The sequence below is a fragment of the Salvelinus namaycush genome, chromosome 11 (genome assembly GCF_016432855.1).
Source record: "Salvelinus namaycush isolate Seneca chromosome 11, SaNama_1.0, whole genome shotgun sequence".
In the NCBI taxonomy this organism is placed as follows: Eukaryota; Metazoa; Chordata; class Actinopteri; order Salmoniformes; family Salmonidae; genus Salvelinus; species Salvelinus namaycush.
The window spans coordinates 11,605,763-11,622,474 of record NC_052317.1 but is presented as its reverse complement, the minus strand read 5'-3'; the positions used below and the strand labels follow the sequence as shown (position 1 = coordinate 11,622,474).

At 41.8% G+C, this 16,712-nt stretch overlaps 2 protein-coding genes across 2 annotated transcripts; both read left to right on the top strand.

Moving 5' to 3' along the window:
- The first annotated feature begins 286 nt into the window (after positions 1-286).
- LOC120055818 (stress-associated endoplasmic reticulum protein 1-like) lies at positions 287-4,019 on the top strand. Its single transcript, XM_039003807.1, has 3 exons — positions 287-508; positions 1,073-1,148; positions 2,915-4,019. Exons 1-3 carry the CDS (start codon positions 425-427, stop codon positions 2,953-2,955), a joined length of 201 nt encoding a protein of 66 aa, XP_038859735.1. The 5' UTR covers positions 287-424; the 3' UTR covers positions 2,956-4,019.
- A 1,663-nt stretch (positions 4,020-5,682) lies between these two features.
- On the top strand, positions 5,683-16,319 carry LOC120055817 (choline-phosphate cytidylyltransferase A-like). Its single transcript, XM_039003806.1, has 9 exons — positions 5,683-6,043; positions 11,036-11,156; positions 11,300-11,399; positions 12,252-12,368; positions 12,561-12,712; positions 14,039-14,117; positions 14,212-14,354; positions 14,584-14,772; positions 15,004-16,319. Exons 2-9 carry the CDS (start codon positions 11,043-11,045, stop codon positions 15,205-15,207), a joined length of 1,098 nt encoding a protein of 365 aa, XP_038859734.1. The 5' UTR covers positions 5,683-6,043; positions 11,036-11,042; the 3' UTR covers positions 15,208-16,319.
- Positions 16,320-16,712: the final 393 nt, after the last annotated feature.

Here is a 16,712-nt window from a genome sequence, read left to right as displayed (position 1 = left end):
ATACCATCCAAGTCAAGTTCATTAGGTTTGCTTTTACTACATCAAAGTCGAAATAGTTGAAGCACTAGGATTGTGGACCTGGTCGGAAATAGGAATTATACATAAACACACGGACCGAAACTGCACTAGCAAAGGCAGTATTGTAAATGCTACTGTGGAATGATCGAAGTGGGTAGAACTATATTGCCACACAGTGGGCGGCGGAAAGATATACCAAATAAACATTGCAAGTTCGAAATGTGGTCTTCCTGTGTGGGCGGGGTTAAGATTTGTATACGTATACATTTGCACTGCTATTCTTCTTCCTTTTGAAAAAGTGGGTATTCTAGACTAGAGCCACCACTACATACGTGAGACATATTAACCATATCACTCACATTCCTAACTTTTTGTAAGAATAATTAATAACCTACTTATTTGGAAGATGGTCGCCAAACAGAGGATTCGTATGGCCAACGAAAAACACAGCAAGAATATCACGCAAAGAGGCAACGTATCCAAATCCACGGTAACATTTTTTTACTATTTTTATTTCGGTTTGCGAACGAGTTAAGGAATATGTTAACGCTACGTAAATTAGTCAAAGGCAAACGCTTAAGTGTCTGATTGTTTGCTAGCTTTTTATTTATATATTCACATATATCAATGTTTCTAGCCCAGGTGCCAACAGCTCATGCTGTCAATCTTTGGTCAGCTGTAACATTAATTGTATCCATGAAAGTACATTTTTACATCATGCCAAGTTGAATTACATTTTCATTTAAAGCGCTGTATGTTTCTGATTACGGCTTTTAGAGGTATACATGTTTGACCAATATGATACAGTACAGTAGAATGACTGCACTCTGATTGCAGTCAAAGTGCAGTTTAACAGCAGTATGCTGCAAATATATATTTTTAATACAGTAATTTTGTAGTGTAACAGCAGTTACAGTGCAGTATAACTGCAGTTACTACGTCCAAAATACCACAGTCGACTGCAGTTACTGCGCTTTTAATGCAGTTTCAAAACTTTTTTGTAATGATTACTTTTGACATGATAGCATGACGTGTACTGTATTTGGTTCCACAGAGAAACCCTCAGGATGATAAGGTAGCCGTCGGACCCTGGCTGTTGGCGCTCTTCATCTTTGTTGTGTGTGGATCAGGTGAGTTGTGTTGATTTTAACTAATTTGCCAGTGACAATGAACAGCTCTGAAATTGATCCCCATATTCTCCCCCTGTCCCACATTGCAAGCAAAACATTTTAGTGGCTCCCCCCTCTTGACAGCGGAGAGGAATTTGGGGTGTAGAGAAAATGTTGAAGTTTTAAATAATCTATGCTGCAATTCTACACATTTTGCCATGGGGTGGAGAGATGTTTTCAGTTTTTAATATGATATCTGAGTGAGACTGACTAACAAAATGAATGAGGACCTGTCGGTAATTCGATCATGATAACAAGTATAGATAGTTGGCTCAAAACTAACTTGGCAATCTAAAAAAAAAAAAAAAAATGTAGCTGACATGGGCTAATTGACTGACTTATCAGTGACTGACTTAACAAGAGAGAAACTGCTGATTCACAACCAAATTTTGAAATTGCACAGTGGGCCGCCATTTGCCCATCCCATGTCCTAGACACATTTGTTGATCTGAAAGGATTGGATGGGTGTATCCAACATTTTACTGAGCTTGTCATAAGGCCAGATGAAACCCTATTGCTTACCTATCTGATCCTTGTACTCCCCAAACCTTTCTGAGATTAGATCACTTTCTGAGTCAGAAGGCAGAGATCTACTGCTTAGATTTTTTTTTTTTTTTTTTAAACATGACTTAAAAAACATAAGCCTATGCAACATTAACCTATTAAAAACAGTTATGTAGCAATGAGGTTGTTGGAAGCTATATGCCCAATACATTATTGGCTATGCTTGAATTGTTCTTCTCAAACCATTAAAAAAAATTGTATTTCAACTTGAGGTATAGGATCATCATTTGTTATATTACTTGTGAGGCACAGCTGAGTGTGCATAAATTGAAAGAATGTGCCTTTATTTTACTGGACTGATTGTGCCAGCATCTGATGGTCAGTCTCAGCGGAGGGAGAGCATCAGAGGGCCCGCTTCTCACTGTCGGACCACCCTCAGCTCTGCCCCCTACGCTAAGAGTAAGACTGACCAAAAAGGTGACACCATCTTCGAGCTGATGGCAAAACCTGAGTCTAAAAACAGATTTCATAACTTTGTCGTACAAAGTTTTTGCACAATTTAAACCAAGCAGTGGTCCCTTGAGGGGTTTGTTAGTCTCTTGTAACAGCCTTAGGGTTTTGTCAGCCTTTTTACACATCTTTTTGTCACTGTTTGCCTTTAACAGGCAATATCAACGTGCTTGTTGCCCACCTCATCAAAACTTGTGTCCTTCCCCAATATTAGCTAAGTGTTCTAGGACCTCCGCCAGCTAACTGTTGGAGACTGTTTCTCTTTTATCCAGGGTCAGATAATCTGTTTGTACTGTTTCTGTGTGGTCTGGTTTGACATTTTGCTTTACTACCTCCCACTGTTTGTCCCAATCCAAGCTTTTAGTAGTCAGTGGGTTTGGCAACACTTTCAGAGATTCCATCAGAACATAATTGAGCAATTACATTAGTCACCTTGGAAATCAAAATTAATACCTTGCAGGAAAGGAGGGATATAGTCACACTGGCGAATTAGAAGAAAATGGGTAAAGTAGACAATTCCGGCGGAACATTCTGGTCAGTTCCCAGCTGTGTTCTGAGCTTCAATGACGACTGCTGTCATCGGTGAATTAAAACGCTTTTTTCCCCAGGTCAGGGTTTTCCAGTGTCATTCAAGAGATTCTTTGACTCGCCAAGTTTCTTTGTCCATGAACTCCAGTGATTTATTTTCTTAACATTTGAATTTCTCTCCACAGCTATCTTCCAGATCATTCAGAGCATTCGGATGGGCATGTAGGATGACATGTCGAACCCATCCATTCCACTCAGTATCTGGCCTACCAAGAAACACCTCTGTCTCTGCTCTATGACATCCCATTATCCTTCACTCAACATTCTCAGTCTTCTTAAGCTGCACAAAGCTAGGTCAAGGAGGATGAGCCACTATCTTGCACTTTTTGTGACTTTTTGTTCTTAATTTGTCTTATTTTATTTGGCCTTTTCTATATTATTTGTCTTGCTGGTTACTTTTGGCAAGCTCTATCAAGTCATTCCTTCCTTGTGCCTTAAATGATAAAGCTGAACACTTTACAGCACACAAAAAAAGCCATAAGCTACATTCCAGTAGTGGGTTTTCCGAAATAATAAGGTAATGTGTTCTGTCAATCTAAAGCAAGTTGGCCATCTTGTGGAATCATGAGCTTTGTTTCTGTTTTCGGTTGTCCTTTTTGGAAGTCTTATTTGCCACCACTTCGTTATAATTTTTGTGTAATATGAACTATACAATTTCCACTTTAATTTAGTATATTGAAAGGTTATGTTTGCTTTGAAAATGTTCAGTTTTGGTAGTACGACCAAATGCCTTGGTTGGACTGGGAAGAAGTTCAGCAACACAAGTCTAAGCACAAGATATGAAGCCGGATATAATTCTCATGGCAAAAGAACTCAATAGTAGAAACTAGTGGTACGTAATGATAATAAGCATTCCTATTTTTGCATCTTCTGTTTGCGGTCTAGTCCTCAACTCCTTTATCTCAATTTTGTCTCTATTGATTTGCCCTGCTTTTCTTGAGGCTTTGGTATTGTCATCTGGTCCACAGTTAGTTGAATATGAATCAGCAAAAGTAAGATGAGGTCATCTTCATACTTAGATAGTTGATCTGACATTGTCCTGTCCTCAAGTTGACAGAAATGGTTCAAGGCTCACACTTACTGGATAAAATTGAATTATCTTTGCTAAACCAGTGTTTTAGAAGTAAAGATTAAGGGTTGGATGTAAATGACCACCTGGTTGTTTGACTGCATAAAATATGCTGGCAATGTATGAGAGAAATGAATAAAAGATGATAATTGGTACATTTATTTTGTGTGCATTTCTTATGCATCATACATATCACCCAGAATAAAAACTCACATATTTGCATGTGGGTAGTATACTAGCTAGTGTAGTGTCCTGAAAATGTATTTGCCTGAGTAGAGAATAAACTCTTTAGCCTCATCCACTGCCAGTTCGTTGCCACTAATGATGTGTATAAACCCTGGATTGTTAATGCTATGTATTGGCCATATTGGCACTCCCCAGTAGGAGCAGTCATCCAAAGGAATTAATGGAATTCTTACATCAATTAAATGTTTAAAAGACCAAAATAAACTATTTATTAGTAGTAGTGGGGACCGTAACATTAGTAATCTATAAAAATGATACATTAAGATAAATGTTTTATATTTTGTTTTTGTTTAGCTCACATAATATAACTTAAGTATGCATTAAGGTGTCTGTACGTTAATAAATGCATTTCTATAGCTTTCAAAATATTGTTTTAAATGGTGGGGGGAGTGCCAGGTCTAGTGTGTACATATAAATCATTGGTTGCTACATTGTGGTCCGTTCTCTACGCCGCTGAGGGAGAGTTCGTTTTTCATGGCCTGTTGTCCCGGGTGCCTGGAGTTTGGATATTTTAGACCATTATATTGGTCATTAAGCGAAATCTTCACCCAACCGGGGCATCGGGCCATGCAAAACAAGAAACAGAAATCTGTATATAATGACGAGATGCTGATATCTCCGCCCTAACATTGGGAGTCGTGCGTCCCAATCGATACCTCAGTGGACCCGATATGGCGAACGGAGTATGGGCACAGATAGAACAATGAGAGATATTTCACCGGATGTATAAATGTGAAGCATCCGCTTGGCGTTTCCACTCACTATCAAATGTGGTAGTCAGAGGAAGACAAGTGGGAGAAGATGGAACGAGGTGGATTTTGTCCGACATTCTGCTAAATTGTCTCATCAATAAAACATTATCTCAATACAGTTTTCTGTTCCCAAAACTAGTATCTATTACGAACAGAGTGACGGAGGTTTTGTATAATTTCCCCTATGCCAAGCTGTTAAAAAGTGCGTTGTTTAGAAAGAGTGTAAAGGCAAATTGAGTTATTGCACACGCGCACTTCAGAGTAGGCGTTAACTGACGGAAATATGCAAATGTTAGCTAGAACGTGCCAATCGGATCTCGCTAGCTCGTGCTTGGCTCTGCCCACTAAGACTAATATGTTCCAATTTGAAATGACAGGCTGTGGTCTAGCAAATCAAATTTTATTTGTCACATGCGCCGAATACAACAGGTGTAGTAGACCTTACAGTGAAACGCTTACTTACAAGCCGTTAACCAACAATGCAGTTTTAAGAAAGAAAAGTGTTAAAGTATTTACTCAAATAAACTGAAATAAATACATATTAGTTTAGTTGTAAAAACACTTGGTATGGGTGCATGGAAAGGAGTTTTTGACACACCCACTAATCTGAGACAAGTCTGGGACGCAGCTACCTATACTTGGGCGGGAAGGCAGGCGACAAGTTTATGTCCAAAAAAAGCCCATGTAGGCATTGGGCTTATTTTTTGCCAGGTTTTGGCGAGAGTAACATCTCGCTTCGTATCTTCCTCTCTGACTGAGGTGATTTTACCGGAAATGTCAGGCACCCTTTAATTTTTACGTAATTTCCTGGAGACGTGTCCCGGTTGTTGTAGTTCCTGTGGAGTAAACTGTCATTCCGATGACTGCATTAGTTAGCTAGAAATACTCTGTTGATAATCCATATGTTAGTCTACTCCCTAACCAATGCGCGTCCTCTTCCCATCGAGCTGGTGGCACAGTTCGAGACATTGGACTAACATTACCTGAGTGTTGGGTGCACTGTTCTAGCTAGCTAGTTAGTGAATTTAGCGTTATTAACCAACAGATAGCAAGCAACAGAGAGCAAACCAACTTGACAGTAACGTTAGTTAGCTATAAAAGATTTCCCTAGCACACTGTCTATGAGCTAGATAGCTTTCAGCAGTAACGTTACCTACTTCTACACTGCAAATTCCAAGCACAGAGCGGTAAGTACGTGAATGATGTCTTTTTAGTTATCTGAGTATGATGCCGCGTTCAAAATAACTGGGAACTTGGAAATCTCCGATTTCAGTGCGTTCAAGACAACTGGGAACTCGGGAGAAAAAAACGAACTCCGACTGGGAAAATTCGTTTAAACTGTCATCCAACGCGTAATTCCTAGTCGGGAACTCGGGCCTACTTTTTAGGACAGATTTTCCGTCCTGAAGATCACTGACGTCATGATTCGTCCTCGTTTTTTTCTCCCGATTTCCCAGTTGTTTTGAAAGCACCATGACTGTTGGGCCCGCACTCCCTCTTTTGCCCGTTCACGTTACGGGCAATAGAGCAGTGTCTCGCGCCTCAGCATAATCGAATCCGCCCACTGATTTAGTTTCCAGAGGGTTGTACCTGTCAGGTACAGCTGGTTACTTACCTGCATACTTTGTTGGCTTGTCAAATCTGAGTCAGAGAAGGAATCTGTCTGCATGGTGACTCATGGCAACCTAAGAGATGAACGACTGTTTGCTAAGACTGTACAGCTGCCCTATGAGGTCACTATCAGCTAAACTAAAGCATCGTGTGAAAACTCCTAGCCACCTTTCTCTCTTGTATCACTGACAATCAATTGGTGTAGATCGGTGAGCCTTCCATGGGATCAGTTAGTAGCTAGTGGTTAGTGATTTAACAAGCAATATTTTCCAGTCTACAGACCAGAGACCATATTCTAGCAAAGTGTGTGAGACAGATGAAGGTAACTGCCAAAAAAGGGAACACTAACAGTTCCTTAATAGGGTGTTTAGCCACCAGAACGGCATCAATGTGCCTTGGTATAGAGCAGTGGTCACCAACCAGTAAATCACGATCGACTTGTCGATCTCCAAGGCATTTCTAGTCGATCGCCAAACATTTCTGTAAAAAACTCAACGATGAAGCCTTGCGTTTTCTAATTTTTTTGTATTAGTCTCGGGCTGTTGGTGGTAGGTGCAGCCAATTCCGCTGCCCTGCGCGCCGGGTAGGCAAGCTGTTGCCATTTCATGTGTCTGAAGGTACAAACTCTGCCTTCCCGGTGGGCCTGGAGAGGAAATCAAGTGCACTATGCTATCGCTGGCCAATCAGATTGCTCAGATGACCGAGTCTGCAGTAACGTAGCAGGCATAAAAGAAAGCTACGGCAAAATGGATACTGGGAGATTTCAAAACGTTTAAAACCATGAGAGAAACTGCCAATGAATACAGCAAAGAGCTGCTGCTTTTATGAGTGAGTTTAAGTTCTTACTCAGCACTGTCAACACTTTGTATTCAACACTTTTATAACCCATAATGTGAGTTCTTCCTATTTCCACTCAGTGCTACAACAAGCAGTGCAGCAGTAATGAATGATGAGGAAAGTGTATTGATAGGCTTGAGTTGTTATTATTAGCATCTTGGGTCTCTTATATTGAGGAATATTTCACTTTCTCTGTTCATAGGAGTAACAACATGAATTTGTGCATGAGACAGAAATAATGTGGTGCGACTCGAGTTTCGCCATCACCTGGAAGACGGTGTCCCTTTTTGGTCAGTGTCAGTGGAGGAAAGGGAGAGTGGCGGGATGTTGAGAGGCAGACCCTCAGTCTGTGGCTCTCTCTCTCTCCGCTGAGACTGACCATCAGATGCAGGCACCATCAGCTCAGTAAAATAAAAAGCAAATTATTTAAATGTATGCTCACTCAGCTGTGCCTCACAAGTAATACAACAATGGATCTATTACCGGTGTGATCATATAGCCTACCTCCAAAATTTGAAATATATATATTTTTAAATGTCCCGAACAACAATGCATTGGCAGGTCAATTCAAGCAAAGCCAGTATGCGGTGATAATGTATTGGGCCTATAGCTTACTGCACAAACCTCATTGCTACAGAACTGTTTTTAATAGGTTAATGTTGCATAGGCTTACATTTTTTAAGTCATGTTAATAAAAAATCAGAGCGGTAGATCTCGGCATGGATTTTGACTCAGAAAAGGTTGGTGACCACTAATATAGAGTCTACAAGTGCCTGTAACTCCATTGGAGGGATGCAACACCATTCTACCATGAGAAATTACACAATTTGGTGTTTTGTTGATGGTGGTGCGACACGCTGCCTCAGGCACTGCTCCAGAATCTCCCATGAGTGTTCAATTGAGATCTGGTGACTGACACACACGTTAACACCCCCCTCCTCCCCTTAAAGTCACTGAGATCTCTTTTCTAGCCATGGTAGCAAAAACAATGGGCAACTGGGCATTTTTTATACATGATCCTAAGCATGATGGGATGTTAATCGCTTAATTAACTCTGGGACCACACCTGTGTGGAAGCACCTGCTTTCAATATACTTTGTATCCCTCATTTACTCAAGCGTTTTCTTTATTTTGGCAGTTACACGCACAGAGAGTGACACACACACTTTGCTAGAAGATAATGGTCTGTAGACTGGAATAGAATAATACAAGTAGTCCAAAGTAACTGAATCCGTGGAATACACACACGGGTAAAGAGTTATGGGAACATTGTGTTTAAGCCATTGCAGCTTGGCACCCGCTAACATTACAAATAGCCTATGACTTTTGCAAACTGCATGTGGGGATTTCAATCTGAAAGGATCCATGAGCACCAACATGTGAACTTCATAAGAGCATGTCAAATTGGGTGTCAAATGAAAGATGAGTCTCTATTCTTTAATTAAGGCATATTATATACATTTCTCAATAAGCAAAGGCTTTGATTTCTGGTATAACAGATTGAAAAGGGGTCTTAGAAAACATCTACCAGAAAAAGTCTTGCATCAAAACACAATCATGTTGAAGTAAAGACCCTGCCCACTAATATCATCACATTTTGTTTGAGAAATTATTTGCTTTCTGTACGTTTTTAAGAAACTTTGTCTTGTGCTAATTTTGTTACCAAAAAACCCACATACTGTATCTTTAAGATATTTTATAATTTCTCTCCCTCATGAGGAAGGATAATGAAAGTTCATAAAGTAACAAGTAAAGGTAGACCTACCAATTAGTTTGTGTTTTTACTGATGTCAAGTTTGTTTATTAATTAGTAACGGAATTACTGCAATTTAATTGTCTACTATGGGAAATCAGTCACAAACTGTGGTTGTGACTACTATGATTTCCCATAGTTCACCTTCTACTGTCCTCCCTTCCACTGGCGTACTGTTATGTTCAGCTCATAACTGTTTTTTTTTCTTCCTCTGTCTGGTGGTCAAAGCAAAACTGAACAGTCTGGACAACCCCTCCCTCCCCTTCTTCCTCTCTCTCTCTGCCGCTCTCTCGCTCTCTCTCTCCAGTTCAGTTAATGTCACCTCTCCCGGCTCTTACTGACATCTACCATGACACCTACCCTCTTTCCATTTACTGTAACAAGCAACCTCACCCACTGAGCACCGATCTACACCGGACCTCCATGGAAGTTGAAAAGTAGCTGAAATTTGGTCAGTCCGCCCTGACCGGGCCAAATCTGAACCGATCATAGATGTCTGTTTCACAAGTTTGGACAGTACAATAAAAAAAAGTAGAGTACAGTATACTGTACTGAACATACAGTATCTACTATGCTGAACATATTTACTGTACTCCAATTCTACTGAGCTGTATTCTGTGCCCTAATGTATACTGAGCTATGCTGTGATGTCCAAACTTGTGAAACATAGACATCTATGATTGTTTCAGATTTGGTCTGGTAGGTACCAACCAAATGTGATCTTGTTTGGAGGCGGAGCTCATTACAATGATAGCCAGTGTCTAGAATAATATGCAAAATAAGGATATTGCATATTTTTACCTTTTGTGTAGCTATGTAGGATAGTGATAGTCATATCCATAATAATGCATTTCTGTATAGTACATATTAGGGACAAATTATGGAATTCCGTTACCAGATGTAAATCAATTTCAATTTACGAAATATTTGTCATGTCATAGCTGACACCCCATTCTTTCTGCAGACAACTTTGAATCATCATTTGGAGCAGATATTTGGAAAATGTGGTTCCAGATTTTTTTCGCGGGATATTTTACCTTTAATTGTTTTACCAAATTTTGCATCTGCAGTTATTCTGTCTAAATCGTTCGAAGTAGTCATTGTTAATACAGTTTTATGATTTGTTAAACTTTGAAATCAATGTTTTTTGTTTGGCATACATCTCAAAGTGAAACATCGGAGTGAAAGCGTAATTCCGGTACCATGGAGTATCGCCCTTGATCAAATAGCTACTAATTTCAGACATGACATGCAAATGTCAAACTCCAAAACACTGTTAAACTGTGCCAGTTATCCAAGAAAGGTTGAGCCACAAAGGTATGCAACCACACTGTTGATTGTGAAACTATAGCCTAATACATTCACACCAGCTACCTAATCCAGTAGTACTTTTTGACTAAAGGATATTAAAGCCGACGGTCAAACTTTTTTTTAGCCCTCAATGTTATTGCGAAGGAATTTCCGGAATGAGGCGGGGCAAAGTTATTTCCTTAAAAAAAGGCATTTCTTATTTCAACATAAATCCGAGCATTAAACCTGAACAGAGGCAAGTGTCGATTTGAAAGTGTGGGTGATTTTAAATCCAAGTGAATGTGTTCACCGAGAACATGCACAGGTTATTAGGTAACGGTACCATTCGACGCGGCAGACGCAGAAACCCACCACCTGACCCGCCTGCCTCCGGGTCCTGCTCGTGGATGGATTCCGCCCTGTGGCCAATAATTTAATGGAATTCTCCAAAGTAATTCGATGTAGACTCGCTGCAGAGAGAATTCTACCTCATCATTTGTAAGAAATAAGCCTATGTGACCTTCAGTAGAGTCAAGATGACTTATTTGCACATCCTTGTACTGGTTAATGTTGTTCTTGCATGTAGACAACACATTCTGTTTGAGCGTATCAAAACGGCATGTGATTACGTTTGCTCTCTAAGCAAGATGGTGGTTGGTGTGTGAACACGTGACTTTTGCCCTTTCAGCCTTTGGATGGAAGCCCACAGCTCAAGCCGGTCAATCCTGTCCAGGAAGAGGAGGAGAGATGGATCCAAGGGAGAAGCTGAGGAGGTAGAGCGACCAGGGAAAGTCCCAAGATCCACCGTGGTGAGTGAGGAAGAGGCTTTGTGGGTCTGTGTGTGTGCAGACTTTGTTTATGGGGAGTTGCTATGTGTTGGGTAAGAGAGGCAAGTGAGTCATGATTCGTATGAAGGAAAACCTCATTGTAATAACGTGTGTTCCTACACTAGGGTTTAAAAGATCCCGCCTCCTTTGCTGATGAGCTGGAGTCGGCTGAGGACACTCCATACCTGCGAGTCAGCATGGAGGAGGCCAAGAGGGGAACTCCATGTGAGTCGCGCGCACACTCAGTCTTATACTCACTCAAAAACAACCTCTTATTCACTCTCACCCCAAATGTACCGTTCTGAAAATGTATAGAACAGGGGTATTCAACTCTTACCCCACGAGGTCGGGAGCCTGCTGGTTTTCTGTTCTCAGTGGTGTAAAGTATTCAAGTAGTACTTTTAAGTCGTTTTTTGGGGAATCTGTACTTTACTATTTATATTTTTGACTACTTTTACTTCACTACATTCCTAAAGAAAATGATGTACATTTTACTCCATACATTTTCCCTGACAATATTCAAATTAACAGACTTATCAAGAGAACATCCCTGGTCATCCCTACTGCCTCTGATCTGGCGGACTCACAAAACACATGCTTCGTTTGTAAATTATGTCTTGAGTCTTGGAGCGTGCTCCTGGCTATCCGTAAATACATTTAAATAAAAAAATGGTGCCATCAGGTTTGCTTATGTAAGGAATTAGAAAAAGTGTACTTTTACTTTTGATACTTAAGTATATTTGAGCAATTACATTTAATTTTGATACAAGTATATTTAAAATCAAATACTTTGTCTTTTACTCAAGTAGGATTACACTGGGTGACTTTCACCTCTACTTGAGTAATTTCCTATTAAGGTACTTTTTCCTCCGTCTGTTCTGCTTGATAATTAATTGCACACACCTGGTCTCCCAGGTCTAAATCAGTCCCTGATTAGAGGGGAACAATGAAAAAAATGCAGTGGAACTGGCTTCGAGGTCCAGACTCAAGTTGAGTTTGAGGGGTATAGAATGTTGCGCTAATGAAGTGACTTGTGATTGGCTGTCATCACCAGCACATCCCTCCTTTCTCCCACAGTTCATAGGCCAGTGCGGGTCTATGCAGATGGCATATTTGATGTGTTCCACTCAGGCCACGCCCGGGCCCTCATGCAGGCCAAGGGCCTCTTCCCCAACACATACCTCATCGTGGGCGGTGAGTGTCTCACTCTGGCTGTGTGCGTGTCAACCTTTCCTCTTAACATGTCACTGTCTGTCCATTTGGTTCTTCAGCAGAATTTTTTTAAACCGATAATTAACTTTACATAGATAGTGCTTAATTAAGTACTAGGACTAATTGTGTATTCGATTTCCCTGAACCTCTGTGCTTCTCTTCATCCCGTCTCAGTGTGTAGTGACGACCTGACGCACAAGTTCAAGGGGTTCACAGTGATGAACGAGGACGAGCGCTACGATGCAGTCAGCCACTGCCGCTACGTGGACGAGGTCGTCAGGAACGCGCCCTGGACGCTTACGCCCGAATTCCTCGCCAAGCACCGAGTGAGTGAGCACGAGAGAGGGAAAGAAAGTTAGAGGGATGGGGGGGGAGAATGGAAAGCAATGACATGCTGATTGGTCTGAGAGTATGTATGTACCAAAAATATATTATGCAACAATTTCAATGATTTTAGGCCCTAATCTATGGATTTCACATGACTGGAAATACAGATTATGTATCTGTTTGTCACAGATACATAAGGTAGGGGCGTGGATCAGAACACCAGTCAGTATCTGGTGTGACCACCATTTGCCTCCCAAACATGCTCAATGGGTTACATGTCTGGTGAGTATGCAGGCCGAGGAAGAACTGGGACATTTTCAGCTTCCAGGAATTGTGTACAGCTCCTTAGGACATGGGGCCATGCATTATCATGCTGAAAAATAAGGTGATGGCGGCAGATGACTGGCACGACAATGGCCCTCAGGATCTCGTCACGGTATCTCTGTGCATTCAAATTGCCATCGATTAAAATGCAATTGTGTTCGTTGTCCGCAGCTTATACCTGCACGTACCATAACCCCACCACCACGATGGACAAACAACTCGCCCACACGACACCATACACAGTCTGCCAGGTACAATTGAAACCGGGATTCATCCGTGAAGAGCACACTTCTCCAACGTGCCAGTGGCCATTGAAGGTGAGCATTTGCCCACTGAAGTCGGTGTCGACACCAAACTGCAGTCAGGTCAAGACCCTGGTGAGGACAACGAGCACGCAGATGAGCTTCTCTGAGACGGTTTATGACCGTTTGTACAGAAATTCTTTGGTTGTGCAAACCCACAGTTTCATCAGCTATCCGGGTGGCTCGTCTCAGACTATCCTGCAGGTGAAGAAGCTGGATGTCTGGTCTGCAGTTGAGGCCGGTTGGACGTACTGACAAATTCTCTAAAACAACATTGGAGGTGGGCTATGGTAGAGAAACTAACATTCAACTCTGGCCACAGCTCTGGTGGACATTCCTGCGGTCAGCATGCCAGATGCACGCTCCCTGAAGTTGAGACGTCTGTGGCATTGTGACAAAACCGCACATTCTAGGGCCTTTTGTCCCCAGCACAAGGTGCACCTGTGTAATGATCATGTTTAATCAGCTTCTTCATATGCCTCACCAGTCAGGTGGATGGATTATCTTGGCAAAGGCTCACTAACAGAGATGTAAACATTTGTGCACAAAATTTGAGAAGCCTTTTTGTGCGTATGGAAAATTTCGGAGATCTTTTTATTTTAGCTCATGAAACCAACACTTTAACTGTGGTTTATATTTTGTCTGTGTATATTTGTGTGTGACGTCATCCATCTCTCATTCACCCCGATAACCCACCAGATCGACTTTGTTGCCCATGACGACATCCCATATACATCAGCAGGCCAGGATGACGTTTACAAGCACATCAAGGAGGCGGGTGGGTACCATGACAACCAGTAGGAATGACAAACATGAACGTCCTGGTACCCTGTGTCTGTCACGATGACCCCTTTGACCCCTTGTGCCTACAGGCATGTTTGCGCCCACCCAGCGGACGGAGGGCATCTCCACCTCGGACATCATCACACGCATCGTCCGCGACTACGACGTGTACGTGAGACGCAACCTGCAACGCGGCTACACTGCAAAAGAGCTCAACGTCAGCTTCATAAATGTGCGTTAACACTTCATGTTGCTATCATTTTTATTAGTTGTGATGATCATGTGATAACTATTGCTAGTTATGACTCAAAAGTTGAGGTAGCCATCGGTCTATTTGTCAGAGGACAGTAGAAGCAGAATTAATTTAAGTAGTTGAATGAAAGCTGCTAAGACATTTTTACTAGTCTAGTGCAGCCTTGCTCGCCACGGTCTGGATTTGACACTGTGCCCCTGTCTTTCAGGAGAAGAAGTACCACCTGCAGGAGCGTGTGGACAAGGTGAAGAGGAAGGTGCGTGACGTTGAGGAGAAGAGTAAAGAGTTTGTGCAGAAGGTGGAGAACAAGAGCATCGACCTCATCCAGAAGTGGGAGGAGAAGTCCCGGGAGTTCATCGGCAACTTCCTGCAGATGTTCGGCCCCGAGGGAGCACTGGTGAGGACTTATGTTCTCTCTCTGTGTGGTGTAAAGTAGACTGGTGTATTTTGTGGCAATCCTAATTTCCTGCTCTGGGCAATAATATAGTGATGTGTGGTTTTCCATGGAAGATTTGTATCGTGCTATAGATCAGTGTGCACGGCCTAACATGGATTTATTTGTTCTATAGCCTAAGAACAACCAATGAACTTGTAATGTTGACTGACATGCCACCTTCTTTCTCTGTAGAAGCACATGTTGAAGGAGGGCAGGGGCCGGATGCTGCAGGCCATCAGCCCAAGACAGAGTCCCAGCAGCAGTCCCACCCGTGAGCGCTCTCCCTCCCCCGTCTTCCGCATGCCCTTCTTAAACAAGGCCGTGGCCTCACCCCACCACAGTGCTACACGGGGATACACCGTCAGTGAGGATGATGACGAGTCTGACGAAGGTTAGGGCTCACATTTCTCGCGTTTGTTAATCCTGCTCTTCGGTCCATCGACAGTATCAGCGTTCAAGCCCCTCCAACCAATCATCAGTATGTCCAATTATCTGTATAGCGTTGTCCCTCACGTCTTTTTTTCAATTGCTGGTGTCCATTTCACATGTACTGTACCACATCAGTCAGGGGGGGGGTTATTGCACAATTAGTTTGACAGCTGATGTTGCATTTCTCACCGATTAGGAACATTTAGATGCATGCTTCCAACTCAGGATGTTATAACCTTAGTGGGAAATTCAGTTTTGTCTTCTATAAGTTGAGGGGTGTTTGGTACACTGTTGCATTCCTCTACAGATGATCTGAGAGTATGATATATATAGTAACCATCAGTCCCTTGAGGATTCCCCCTCGGAGTGTTTGCTTCTGTGAGTGTGTAAACTGCTAGCTTGTGTAGGCATCTCAATGTCCTCCATCCATGGACTCAGCTTGACCTTTTTGCACATTATAATACTAATAGTTGGTTTCGATGGTCTGAGTCGAGGTCAGTCTTTGGACAGAGGTTTTCAAAGCATAGTGCCCAGCATTTAACTAGAGAACTGATCTTGTTCAGTAGGGCTCAAGAACCTGTTTTCAGGAGGTTTTAGCTGAAGCCAAACAATTGTGTGCAATAACAAGACCTAATTTTTTTAAATGATTACATACGTAATACAATTTTATCCCTTTTACATATCTCCCTCCTGTAGTTGGGATCATTTGATTTTGGCTGTTAACCCAACCCTTGCTAGTCTGTGGCAGCAAAGCAGGTGGTTAAGCATATCATAACCATGTTGGATTGTCTATACAGTGTAAGGGATGATATGATCCATCATTTGACTGGACTGATTATTTGGGATTTGAATAAATCCATTAAAATACTGCTTCTCATTAGGGCATGTCTATATATAATCTATCTTCTGGTAGCAAGAGTTGTCTGATATGTAAGAAGCCAGTACTAACCTTCTGTCAGATACAAAATGTACATTGTTTTAAACATTTTACTGTTTGGGTTGAGTTTGTTTAGCTCCTGAATGTGCAGGCATGAGATACCAGGAAACATGTCAATGAAATAAAAAAACTTCAACCATAACCTTGTGGACTTTGTCGATTTAAATCCTGTTCTCAAGTCGAACAGTAATCGCCGCCGCCAGGTTGTCAACAGGCGGCAAACTTTTCCATAATGTATGCAAACATTCCCTTGAAGACAGATGCAGCACTTATGAGAAACCTATAAAAATTGAGTACTCGACATACGTCACTTTGCTTTGAACGGGGCACCCGGTGCCAAATCGGCCAGCTTAATCAGATCCCCTCATGGCTGCGTTCCAGTAGGTCTACATTGCAGACATGCTTGATTTCACAACTCCTAGATAGGTGTTTATCAACTCCGGTAACCACATGATATGGCATAACCTTTGGTTGAGGCAATACAACCAATCCTTCACTAGCACGTGTTCATGTAGATTGCAACTCAAAGTGCGTG

Excerpts from the sequence above, each read along its gene's own strand:
- LOC120055818 (XM_039003807.1), top strand. The coding sequence starts at position 425 with ATGGTCGCCAAACAGAGGATTCGTATGGCCAACGAAAAACACAGCAAG. Across the intron at positions 509-1,072 it reads GCAACGTATCCAAATCCACG|AGAAACCCTCAGGATGATAA; the intron begins GTAACATTTTTT and ends TTGGTTCCACAG. Across the intron at positions 1,149-2,914 it reads CTTTGTTGTGTGTGGATCAG|CTATCTTCCAGATCATTCAG; the intron begins GTGAGTTGTGTT and ends TTCTCTCCACAG.
- LOC120055817 (XM_039003806.1), top strand. The coding sequence starts at position 11,043 with ATGGAAGCCCACAGCTCAAGCCGGTCAATCCTGTCCAGGAAGAGGAGG. Across the intron at positions 11,157-11,299 it reads AAGTCCCAAGATCCACCGTG|GGTTTAAAAGATCCCGCCTC; the intron begins GTGAGTGAGGAA and ends TTCCTACACTAG. Across the intron at positions 14,773-15,003 it reads TCGGCCCCGAGGGAGCACTG|AAGCACATGTTGAAGGAGGG; the intron begins GTGAGGACTTAT and ends CTTTCTCTGTAG.